The sequence below is a fragment of the Echinops telfairi genome, unplaced genomic scaffold, assembly GCF_000313985.2.
Source record: "Echinops telfairi isolate 266 unplaced genomic scaffold, ASM31398v2 ScPeMD7_31;HRSCAF=116, whole genome shotgun sequence".
NCBI classification, from domain to species: domain Eukaryota; kingdom Metazoa; phylum Chordata; class Mammalia; order Afrosoricida; family Tenrecidae; genus Echinops; species Echinops telfairi.
The window spans coordinates 27,347,577-27,360,645 of NW_022103928.1; the positions used below are offsets into that span (position 1 = coordinate 27,347,577).

The window sequence follows — 13,069 nt, forward strand, 5'->3', positions numbered from 1 at the left end:
AGCATGAGGGGTAGAGGAGAGAGTCAAATAATGGAGTCAGACACATTTCATGGTAGCATGCTCAGCTCAGCCCCGCTTGGTGGTCCTCGTGGGGGGAGCCCGGCCACAAGAGCAGGAGGGAGCCTTGGGAGCAAGAGCAGGAGAATGAGCCCCTTGGAGCGAGGACTGGGGAGAGCCTCAACTTTATTGCTGACCACGGGTTACATCTCACTAGGAGGACATAATTACAGGTAACCACATGTCACAGGGACAGTACAATAGGCATACACATTATAGGAAGGGGATATATGATAGGCATAAGCATGACAGCAAGGGGATGAGCTAGGGCTGTGCCCATAGGAATGGGAAGGTCTAGGGGTATACATGTGACAAGATGGGCGGACCCTAGATTCATGATGGCAGCCTAACCTTGGTCATCCTTGGGCGGGTTTGACCTCTCTGGTGTCTCCTACAAGGAGACAGACAACTACTATCCTTATCAGAAAGGAGTGGGCCTTACTTGTGGGATAAAAGGTGGTGTCTGCTTGGTCTAGATGGCTGATAGCTCTTAGGGAGAATGACCCCTGATCTACTTCTGATGACCTCCAAGTGCATGGTCATTCGCAAGCAGCTAAGTTTGGCATATATTTGGGGGAGATAACTTGGGAGAAATCCTTGTTTCCCACAAAGCTTGGTAGAGAGTCATCTCAACAAGACTGATTGGCACACTGACTGCAACAATGGGCTCAACATAGCAACAGTTGTGAGAATGCACAGGTCTGGGCAGTTTCTGTTGTTGTGCACAGGGTATATGTATAATGTTGCATTCTGACTTTCCATGTCTGCCCTGAATCCTATTGAGATATTTCCCTTCTATTCCAATCTTCTTTAGGGTTTTCATCAAGTAAGGGTATTGGATTTTATCATCTTATATTTTTCCGGTATCCTTAGAGATGATCATGTTTCTTTTCCTTTATTGTATTGATGTTGATTTTCTAAAGTTGAGTCATGCATGAGTTTCCTGCACTAAGTTCCACATGGTCATGATTCTTTTAATATGTTGGTGCCAATTAGTATTTTGTGAGGATTCTTGCATCTACGTATATTCATGTTTTTTTCTTCTTGTGGTATGTTTGGCTTTGGTATTGGGTTATGATGGCTCTTAGAACAGGTTGGTAGGCCTTTCTTCCTTCTCTTTTGGAAGAGTTTATATTGGTTTTAATTCTTTCAATGTTTGGTAGAATTCCCACTGAAGCCATCTGCCTCAAGGGTTGGTTATTTTTGTTGGGAAGTATTTGATCATTGATTAAAGTTCTTCACTTTTATGGATTGGTTGAGACCTTCTATTTCCTTTTGATTCCGTTTGGGTAAGTTGTGTGCTTTTAAGCATTTATCCATTTCACCTTGGTTATCCAGTTTGTCACACAGTTGTCTATACTTGCTATTTCTATCAGGTCAGTTGTAATGTCCCCTCTGACATGGCTTATTTTGGTTATTAGCATTCTTTTGTTGTCAGTCTAGCTAAAGATTTACTAATTTTATTGATCTTAAAAAAAAATAAACTTCTGGTTTCCTTTTAAAAAACATTTTAAATCATTTTATTGGGGGGGCTCTTATAGCTCTAACTTCTGGTTTCTTACCGTTTTTCTGTTCACTATTTTATTTCTGCTCTGCTGCTCGTTATTTTCTTTCTTCTAGTAGATTTTCACGGTTTGCTCTTCCCTTTCTAGTTCCTGGAGTTGCTGACTTAGGCTATTGATTCATTCTTTTTTCATGTAGGCATGTATCGCTTTAAATTTCCCCGTGAGAACTGCCTTCACTACATAGCCTAAGTTGTATTGTGTTTCATTTGTGTCTGACTCTTAAGAACGTTGTGCTTTCTCCCTTGACCCACTGGTCGTTTACTTTCCACGCTTGTGAGGTTTTCCTTTCCTTTTTCTGTCATCGACTTCTAGCCGCTCTCCGTTGTGGTTAGAGAAAATACTTTGTGTTCTCAGTCTTGAATTTACCCAGACTTGCTTTGTGACCTCACATGTGGTCTCACCTGGAGAATGTGCACTGGACTACAATGTATTGATGTGTGGTTGCTGGGCCGAGTGGTCCCTAGTGTCGTTCAGGGCCTTTGTTTCCTCACTGATCTTTCTAGATGTTCTGCTCCATATTAAAGGTCGTGTATGCAAGTTTCTAACCATTACTGCAGTGCTACCTGTTTGCCCCTTCAATTCCATCAGTATTTCCTGTTTATTGTTAGGTGCTCTGATGTTGGGCACATGCATATTGACTGCTAAGTCATCTGGATAAATGCACCCTTTTGTTGTATGTCCATCTTTCTCTCTTCTAACATACTTTGTCTTGAAATCTACTTTGTCTGATATTACAAGGAGATCTCCTCTCTCCCCTTTTCCATCCTTTCATGATCTATTTGGTTTCCTTTGGTATAAGGTATGCCTCTTGTAAGCACAAGAGATGATGAAAATATTCTAAATTGATGATGAGATGATTTCGCATATCTGTAAATATACTATAAACCGATGAATTTTACATCTTAAATGAGTGAACTGTATGGCCTATGAATTGTATTATATGAATTATATTTCAATAAGTCCATTATTTAAAAAAAATAGAAATACAATGACTGATCATCACAATTAAATCAGTATGTTATACATATTTCAGAGGATTTTTAATGAAAATCAGTCAAAGAAAATAGTGGTTTCAGTGCTTAAAACAGTGTGACTCAGGGTCTTTATTTAAAGGTCAAGAGAGGCTGCCTGAGCAAGGAGGACGATGCTGCCCATGGTTACAGAATTTGTAGTTAGGTTTTAACTTTTGTTGATGTATAAGCTGAGTTTTCAGCACGTTTTTAATGCAGTTTTTGTGGGGAAATTAGGTGCCTCGGCTGATATTCGGGTCAGCTTATACTCTAGTAAGGTATGTAAGGTATGTAAGGAAGAGCTTCACTGGCAAGTTAACAAATATACATGTATGTGCATATATATATATATATACATCTTAAAATGAAGGTGAATTACATATTCATTAGAACGCTGCTGTTGAATCAGCCAACTCATGGTGGCCCATGTGTGTCAAGAGTAGACCTGGGCTCTGCAGGGTTCCCATTAGCTATGATCTTTCAGTAGCAGCTCACCAGGCCTTTCTTCTAAGACAGTGGTTCTCAACCTGTGGGTTGCAACCCCTTTGGGGGTCGAACGACCCTTTCATAGGGGTATCCTGATTCATAACAGTAGCAAAATTAGTTATGAAGTAGCAATGAAAATAATTTTATGGTTGGGGGGGTCACAACATGAAAAACTGTATTATAAGGGTCACGGCATTATGAAGGTTGAGCACCACTGTTGTAAGACCTCTGGGTGGGCTCAAACCACCACACTTTGAGTTAGCTGCTGTGTGTGTTAACCATTTGCATTACCCGACTCCATACTACCTGCTAGGGCCTTTAAAGTGGATGAAACGTTGTGACTTGATGTCTGAAATCCTTATATTTTGTGCTTGAAAATCAACTATTATTTTGTTTATAAAGGACACAAGGAGAAAACTTGACAGTTTTCCAACTACTTCTGTTATCTCAATGCAGGTGTTTATAATTACCGTACATCAAAAACTAAATTGGATAGAAACCAATTCTAGTTTTTCTTTTGAAGACTTTTTCTCAAAGACATCTTGTGTGCTCAATGAGAACCCTGTGTAGATATTGTAGAGAATTTGCCTAATGATTCCTTATGTTGTTATTTTTTGGTTAATGAAATATTTGTTAGAGAATATAGCAGCTAGAGGTATAACATTGACATTTCATTACTTTGCCTTCAAATCCCACCTTGCTTCTTTCCCTTTCTCACATATACAGCCAAATTATGGTTTCTGCCTAGATCTCAATGACAAACTCTCACCTTCTTTTCTTTAGCTATTTAACCCTCTCAGGATATATGAACTGGGTGTTAAGATACTAATATGAAGATGTTAGTGTTAAGATATTAATATTGCTGTCAGGGAACTAACGTGACTTAGGTCACACTCGCTACACTAAAGAAAATGAGTTCCAGAAAAATTAAGTGACTTGTATCCTCAAAGTTGCACAAAGCCTAAAATTCACAAGTTTTGATTTCTTGTCCAACAAAATGGAATCGTAAAAACAACACAAGCCTGAGTCCAGCTCCATCTGGTTTAAATCCTGGCCCTGCCATTTACTAGTGAGATGACTGGTCTAGCAGATAAAACCCAGCCTGACTGCTGCTTTCATCCATAAAGTGGAACTCCTAGTCGTTCCCCTTCAGAGAAGTTGTAAGAACTAGAAGCCAAACATGTGGCACCATGCCTGGCACAGTCTAGGGATTCAATTAATAGTGATTTTTAAATTCCGCCTTTTAATGAACATCAGTCTGGGCCAGGCAATGTTCCAGGCTGAGGATAAAACATGGACACACCAAAGTCCTCCACAGTATGAGCCGCTACAAATCAGTAAACGTCAATGGAGGTGAAAAATTCAAGGGCGTTAGGTTTTGAGCACGAGTTGGACCAGAAGTGTTGATGTTCTTAATTTAAAAATACACAAAACACATTCCTCTTCAGAGATTAATATTTTATAGTAGTCAAGCTTCTGCTTGTCCTGCTTCTCCACCATTCAGCTATAATCCCTAAGGAGTGAGTTTCATGTGCAGTTTTTATACATTACACACACACCCCTTTATACAAAATATTTTCAACCTAAGTGGAATATACTGTTCCACAATTGGCCTTTTTTTCACTGACTGCACAGATTAAGCTTGAAGCCGAACATTTTTGAATGCCTATTGGGATTTGCTTTTTATGTGATTTGTTTGACTTTTGCCTCTTTTCCTACTACGTTGACTATTGGTTTGTAGCAACTCATTTATTGCAGACACCCATCTCGTTACATATATTGCATAGTAATGTTTTTCATCCCATTTATTTTCCATTTACTAACTAATTTTGGGTAAGCCATTTTACTTGTGTTTCCTATCTCTGAGCATAGTAGCTTCCAACAATCTTGTTGGAAGAATTAAGTGCTATATATAACTGCACCTCAGTACCAAGTACCCCATAACTGTTGGCTCCTCTTCATTATCCAGATGAGGAGTCATGTGGTGGTGACGTGTTCAGTCTGGCCCGCGCCGTTTAAAAAGGTGATCGGTTCCTTTAGGAGAGGAATATACTTTCTATTTGGCATACCCGCCTCCCCCACTTAACTCCCTGATCCCATTTTTCATCTAGCAAGCAGCTTCTGAGGTTTATGTTACCAGGTTTCCACTCTCAATTTTCAGTGGTTGACAATGAAACAGACTTTGAAGCAAGTATAGTCAGGACTGCTCTGGTGCCTATTACATATTGTACAGCTCTGGGATGGGTCATTCTTTTTGCTGCCTAATAGGAAGCCCTTTGGGTTGGGCAATGAACCACCTGAGCATCTGTACATGGCCACCTGGCCCCCATTTCACAAAGCTTAATGGCACTCTCCCAGCTCATTTGAACACTTTCTCAAGAGGCACCCCGACTTTCACAATAGGTAACATCTAGATGGGTTTATGTGCCGAGTTTATCCATGGCATAAGAGGCACAGAGCTCATTAGTCAGAAGGGTGACTCAAATTTCTCAACATCCACATGGGCCTATACTAAGTCATCAGGTCCCTACTTTGTACTCCATCAAAGTCAAGAATCTGTACTAGAGCTTATTTATGGATGTCTGTAAGTCTTCCAGAGATCACTAAAGGGGAAAGTCCTGATGGAAATCCAACCTCTTTAACAAAATGACAGGTGGAATTACATTGGCTAGTAACTCCTTCATGTATATACAACTTTGAATGTCAAGTTTCATAAAAATTTGCATGTTTGTAAATTATACCTTTGGATGTTCAGAAATTGGGTATGTTTATACCCATCATAGCATTTGTTCATTAGTAAAGCCTTGTAAGTATGGACAAGGATTATTATACTAAGTTTTGGGTCACAGACACTGAATTTGGGGGGCACTGCTTCTATGACTCTCCGAAGAACTTGGGATAGTCTCATCTACTTTTTAAGAATTGTGGTACAGTGCCAGTCACATGGTGACAGCTACCCGGCTATCAGTTATAGTTTCAGTACACTGACTATAAACACACACACACACACACACACACACACACACACACACTCTAATGAACAATATAATGGGAAGTTTTTATATTGAAAAATTTGTCACTGGACACAGAATCTGTAAAGAAAGACAGCAAAACAAAGCTGAGTCTCACCACCATGTTCGTAGCTGAGGTCTTTATTTCCGTTTGTATATACAGTAAAATGCTGCTGAGAATCTGCAGCAACAGACACAACATCCACGTGACTCTCTCCCCGCAGAGAGCAGCTTACGATCTATCAGCTACAGTGCTCACGTTCACACGTTCACAAGTGTCATTGCTGTACTTCTCAATCCGTGCAAGTGAGTTTTTATTCTTACACACTTTGATAATACACACTTACAGTCTAGTAGTCAATGCCTACTAAGGGTATCACCTAGCATACACAACACACAGACAGAAATGTTAACTCTTAGAGCCACATTCAAAATCCCAATTTCTATTGGGGTTGGGGATGGGTGTGTGGGAACCATAATTCTTCCTGTGTCAGTTTTCTATTATAATGTTTGGTTTGGTTTGGTTTGGGATGCATATTCCCCAAAGCTGAAAGGCAGTTCCTCACTGGAACTCACTCGGACGTCAATATTTCATCTGATTGTACCGCAAAGAAACGTGGTATCAGAAACAAAACCACCTGCAGTGAAGAGCACAAGAAAATATGTTCATCAACACATGGCTAGCAAGGAAGGCTTGATCCCAGTGTTTTCCTTGTCAGCAGAGTCTTGCCTCAATTAGGCAGTGGAGGTCCAGGTGAGAGTGGAGAACCCACTCTGAGCAGAGTTCAGACGACTTTTGTTTCTTAATAGAAAGCCTTCCTTGCTAGGATGCAATGAGTATATACGAGGGTAAGTCAGAAAATACTGCTACAAACTCATAGAAGTCCTTATCAAACAAAAACATCAAAATACAAACCTATAGTTTCTTGACACATCTTCCATTTAAGTCTATACACGTCTGAAGGCTGTGTTCCGCTCTTTCTAACCCTTCCCCAAAGAATCGTACATTTTTATTTATACCATGTTAAAAAAGCCATTTGGGCACCTTTGAGGGGGTCAAATCATGTTGAGTTTGGGGACCAAAGAAAAGTCCGCGGGAGCACGATCAGGGCTGCAGGGTGGGGGGGGGAAGGGATCTGCACACAATTCTATGCACAGCCCTCACTGCCCTCAGAGACTGAGTGGAAGCATTACTCTCCTGGAAAAAACTTCTTGGCACAACTGTCCTACCCTCTTTCTCACCAATGCAGCTTCCCATTTCCTCCCCATTTCTCCACAGGTCCCATGACTGTCCTGTGTCCTTTGATAAAATCTGTCAAGACTGCCTCTTCGGAGTCCTGAAAAACAGTTGCCATAACTGAATGAGATGACCTTTCAGCCCTGTCTTTTATAGACCCAGGTTTCCTTGAAAGTCATTGTTTCAATTGGACCTTTAAAAATTTTTTAAATCACCTGAGCAAAACTAAGACAAAGGCATTAATGAGAGAATTTGTCTGCAGTTATTTACTGATTCCAGAGACAGATTAAGATATGTTTGGAAAAGAACCCATGCATGAACTTGAACCCCAAGTAGCAATAATTTTTGACTTACCCACATATATCAAGGAATTAAAACTGGGGCAGGTAGATATACCCTTCAGCTATCATTAAAACAAAGAATGTAAAATGTTAGTCATTCTGCAGCTCAAACAGTCACCCAGACCAACCCAATCAAACAGCCTCCCCCACGAGGCACCAGCACTTAGAAGTAATCCAGGAATGCTTCATTTCAAGGGGAATGCACACAGTCTTTTAAAGAGAAGAAGCATTAAAGCTAGGGTAAGTTTCCAACCATAAAGCCACAGTTAAACCATTAGAATGAGGTTCCCTAGAATAGATAAGAGAGTTGAAGGATGGCCTGGATGCAAAGCAACTCAAGAGGGATGGACAACAGAAGTAAAAAGTCGGAGAAGGGCATGAAGCCAGATGCATGATTACAAAGCATTAACAGACAACTGCTGGGTCTAGTCAACAGTTATGGGAATAAGAAAGCTAGAGAGTCAGTAGTAGTTTGCCTGATCTGGACTAGAGGGCTTTCCCTAGACATTTTGAGGAAGGGTGGACAGTTAGTTTGGTGGACCTGTTTGGTTGGGAGCGCCCGAGGCCTTCCAGAGGCCAAATCTGTCACAGACAGAGCCCACCAAGCCTCTCCACAGCTCGGGATGCAAACAAAGGTTGTACCTTAGAAAGAACTGGAAGACTGCAGCTAGCGCATCTTTTCAGTAACTCTGTGGGGCTCTCATCTCTCCTCGGTGATTTCCATAAAGTAGAAAGGGAGGAGCAACTGCTGCTGTGACTAAGTCGTAAGGGCCCCTTGGCACTGCTGCCTAAGGTCACCCAATGTTTCCAGGCAAAGTCAATGCTTTAAGTAAATAGGATTGGGAACAATTTATTTTTGGCATGAACATGAATTGGCTGCAAATATATTTTAAAAGAAAACTCACCCATGTGGTCCCTGCGCTGGGTGCTAATTTTGAAAGGGCCAAAGGGCCAAAAGGTGTACTACAATCATCTGAGGGTAGGGCAAAGATTGGGGTACCTGAGTTAAAATATCAAAGTGACTATGGGAACCACATGCTGACTGAGGCCAGAGCTGTCCTAGAAACCATCTTCTTGGGACAGGGCATTGCTAGTCTCATTCCAAAAGCATTTCCTGGTACGGGGAAAATATGCAGAACATGCTCGGATACACTTTCCAGGACATATTATATACTCCTTGCTCATCACTTGGTTGCACCAACCGAGGCCAAGAAGGAACAGCAGGTGTGCCCCAACACCACATGTGAAAGGATCAACCAAGCTCTTCAGGCAAACCTCTGAAGTTCCAGTTCCACCAGGAGGATGCAATTGATTATAGAATAGGGAAGGAGGCTCAGTTACATTTTCTAAACCGTCTATACGTATTCACTAGGCATACTTATGCTAATAAATCAGTCTAGAATAATAGGAAGTGGCCAAGTTCATACCCCAAACCTGGGCCCTTCTGACATTTCCTTTTCTGCTCTTTAGGGAAAAATCCCCTTCAGTTGATTCTCTTAGGCAGACAGAATAAAGCTTTGAAATTAAGGATGCTGGGGCCAAATGCAAACAGAAGACTCCACATCACTTTGGTTTCAGTAACTATGGGGTGTTAAAATAAATTAATATTACATAAGAAATTATTTAGAACTCTTATAACCATCTCAATTTTCCTAAAAGACCACCTTCAGTCAGAGGTCATTGGGGTGACATTTCTTGGGGCTAAAAAGACTCCAATAAAACCCTTATCCTACCATGTTGGCTGTGGAAACAGTTTCCCTCTCTTTCACGCATCCCTTTCCTCTCCAATAAAGCCAAGCCAAGCCCCAAAAGTGGCGGTATAGGGGTGGGAGGGGCACCAAGAAGCAGCAGCAGCAGCCAGAGGAGGGAGTTTAAGCTGCATTTCAAAACAAGGGCAGCAGAGGGCAGCATTTACAGCAAGTCTTACTTTACTGTTTCAAGACAAGAGGGAACAGCACACTAAGTATCCACACATTTCTTCATTTAAAAACATCACTTCTTTATTTCAAAAGAAAAATAAAAGACCCTCCCAACCCTTAAAAAAAAAAAGACCCAATAATAATAACAATAAAAAATCCTATTAGAAACCATAAGGAAGCACTGAGTTTGAGTATTACATTCTTCAAGTATGCTGTTCAGATTTTTGTTTTTAAATTGGTGACTATGCACATATTAAAAACAAAACAAAACCTTAAAAGTGCGGCCAAAGGATTTTGCGTAAAATTAAAGATGTACAGGGCTACTTCAAAATACTGTAGGAGGACTGTGCAGTGATCCTGCGGGGGCGTGATGCTCTCACTCTTGTGTCCTCGCCGAGTGAAGAGGTAAGGGTCAAAGCGACCATACTTCCACAGTGATTAGCACGAGTGGCCAACTTGGGTGAGAGTCGAGGGGATCCATGTGTTCTTCTTCCATGGTCCAGGAAAATCCACCCCGAATCCAACACTTCAGACATGGAATGTGTAGGACTTCACAGTAAGTTAGTCTGGGAAGGGGAGAGGTGGTGAACCCAGACAAGGCAGGGTGCTATGTTTAAATGGTTTGCCCTAATCAGGTTTTCTCATTTTTGTGTGGGTTGTTTAGTGCAGTCATTCAAGCCACAACGTAGAATGCCCTTCAGTGTGCTCCAGATTGTTAGTTCATATGAAAGGACTGTTTAAGATTTGCATCCCAAGGAAAATCATGCTACATAAAAATGATCCAAGATTTTTGCCAAAAAAACTTCTTGGATAAAATCTATAAAATACTATTGCAATTGTGTCTCTTGAAGAAAAAAACAAAAAAAAACAAAAACATTATTCTAAATGTAAACAGATTCACTCAACTCTTGTTGTAGAAAACTTCAGAGTAGGTTAAATTGTTGTCTAGTTCTGCGCTGCATGCACTCACCAGAGGATAGGGGAGCGGCTGCCTCCTCCCCCAGCATCATCTAGGGGATGAGAAGAACCTTTCCACGTAGCTGAAGAGGGCGTCCCAGTGCTTCCAGAGAAAGGCAATGAAAACCACGAGGAATAAAGTGCTGAACGTCCTGCTGCGAGTCTTCATAAGGGGAACCACACAGTTGGCCACCGTGGAGACAAAGACTAAAAGGACTGCCATGACAGCAAGCAGGATGTTGATGAGTTTGCCCAGAAGATTCCGGGCAGTGGCATTCTCTAGCCCTTCCAGCTGCACCACTTGCTGCTGCTGCTGCTGTAGCTCCATCTTGGAGATTCGGGTCTGGCATGCCTCCAGAGCCTCCTGTGGGCCAGAACATGGGATAGTTAAGCCATCTACTCACATGTACCCTGACTGGCTGACATGCCAGATGCCTCCTGGGCTGTGCCAATGATTTAAAATATGCCAGAGCTTGAATGTGAAAGGTCAAAGGCATAAGTCATGTTCAAGTGATTATATTATTTATCTAACCGCCTTCCACTGAATTTCTGTAGGATAGCTAACAGGAAGCTGTAGCTACACTCAGATTTTAATTTGATCTTGAACATTTTAATTACAAACCATCAAAGAATGATTTGGCTCTTTATTTTTTAATTTAAAAATTATTAATTTGTTACAGTAAAAACACTTCTTTAACATAAAGTTCAAATACGCCATTTCCTTTGACTTTCCTCAATTCTAGCCCCTGCCCTGAAATCATGCTGTTTGCTGGATGTACGTTCATTCTTTCGCCTGTGTTTAAGTGTATGCAGATGAGGGCACGTCAAGTGTTGTTACAAAAATCACAGAAACCTTTATTCAACAAAGCTACAAAAAGGCAAAACTATTATTTCTCCACACATCCTCTATCTAGGCGTCTACATTCCTGAAGGTGTTTTTGCCTCTCTGACTCTCCCAGGAAGAATTATGCTCTCTTCAGTTCACACCGTGTCAAACTGGCAGTTCTGGACTCCTCTAGGGACTCCAAGCATGCTCCTTTGAGACATTCTGAGTTTCAGTAACAAAGAGGAGTCTAAGGTGAAAGACCAGAATAATGGGGTGCTTGGGGTTTCCCAAGGAAAACTTGTAGGACAGCCCTTGCTACCCTTGAAGCATGGGCAGGTGCTCACTCTTGTGGTGGGAAAAAAGGTCTAGCTTTTTTTCCTAACCAATTCAGTTTTCAATTTTCTTTAAAACTTATTCATAACAAGCCTCCATGATTATCCTGTGTATTTGAGGGGAAAATTTTTATTAAGATTACCCCTTTGAAATCCTGCCCCTGTCACCATAACCTTCTGAACTGACTTCTCTACCTTGAATTTAACTGGCTCAGTAGATTCCCCCCAAAACCACTGTCTTGATTGGACCTTACTCTCTGAATTCTACTGGCAAATTCCAGCTATATCCCTAGGTACGATTTGTTTCATACACATCACCTTCACTAGCTTCAACCTTACTTCAAAAGACTGATGGTGAGGTAAGTTTCTTGAGCTGATCTTCACTTTGACATCCATTCAGCTGAAAGCTTCCTGAGGCCAAGAGGTTTGCTTACAACTCAAAATGCAAAGCCATGTGAGAGCCCAGTGTCTAACTCAACAATAGTGATTCTATGGTCTCCTTCTGTGGTAGGTAGGTTTATTGTGCCAACCTGGCCAATAAACACAGGTGAGATTAATAAGGTCGCAGTTTAATTGAAGGACAAAGAGATAAATGGCTCAACAAGCCTCGCCTTTCTGTCTCTTGCTCTCTGATGATTGGACCAGTGTTCGGCTGCCTTAGCTAGTTCTCTGCCTCAACTTGTAAGCTACACTACGCCCAACCCGTGGACTGTGTTGCTGCTATAGTTTGAGGTTCCTTTGAGACCTGCTTCGCCACACTGGTGGTGTATACATCACTGGGGACTGTTGGACCCTGTCCTCTGGCTGACTGTTAGTGACCCGCCCTGCTGTTTGCTGCCTTTGGCTGGACTGCCTGTATTGCTCTACAGAAGACTCAGCTGTCTGCTTCCTTGACTTGCACCCAGCAGCCCTCGTGAGTTGACCTGAGCCCTCTGTACTGCTCTGTGGACTAATTAGCTGTTTATTTCTTCCTGTTCTATCTATCTATCTAATCATAAGTGTCCTGGGTTTGTTTCTCTAAAGAACCCTGTCTAACACACCTTCCAACGGTTTCTAGATTTCAACCATGGTTTATCGCAACCCCTTTGGAGGTTGAACGACCATTTCACAGGGGTTGCCTAAGACCAACGGAAAACATATTTCTGATGGTCTTAGGAACTGAAACACTGCTCCTCTATCTGTCTCCAGGCGGGTCCACCCACATGCAGATATGCCCACATACGAGTACCCGGCGTGAAGACTGTTATCCATGCTACACCATGCTTCAAGACAACATTTCATTTATTTTTCATTAGAAATAAATATTTCACAATATATCATGACATACT

The 13,069-nt window shown here is 41.5% G+C and overlaps 1 protein-coding gene across 5 annotated transcripts in view; it reads right to left on the reverse strand.

The window, feature by feature from the left end:
- Positions 1–6,254: 6,254 nt before the first annotated feature.
- TMCC1 (transmembrane and coiled-coil domain family 1) overlaps positions 6,255–13,069 on the reverse strand; it is a 170,068-nt gene continuing 163,253 nt past the window's right edge. For all 5 annotated transcript variants that reach the window (XM_004702377.2, XM_045289820.1, XM_045289822.1 and 2 more), the window contains one exon: positions 6,255–10,947. In XM_004702377.2, coding sequence (XP_004702434.1) covers positions 10,633–10,947 — 315 coding nt within the window. In that variant the 3' untranslated portion in view covers positions 6,255–10,632. The remainder of the gene's footprint in view (positions 10,948–13,069) is intronic.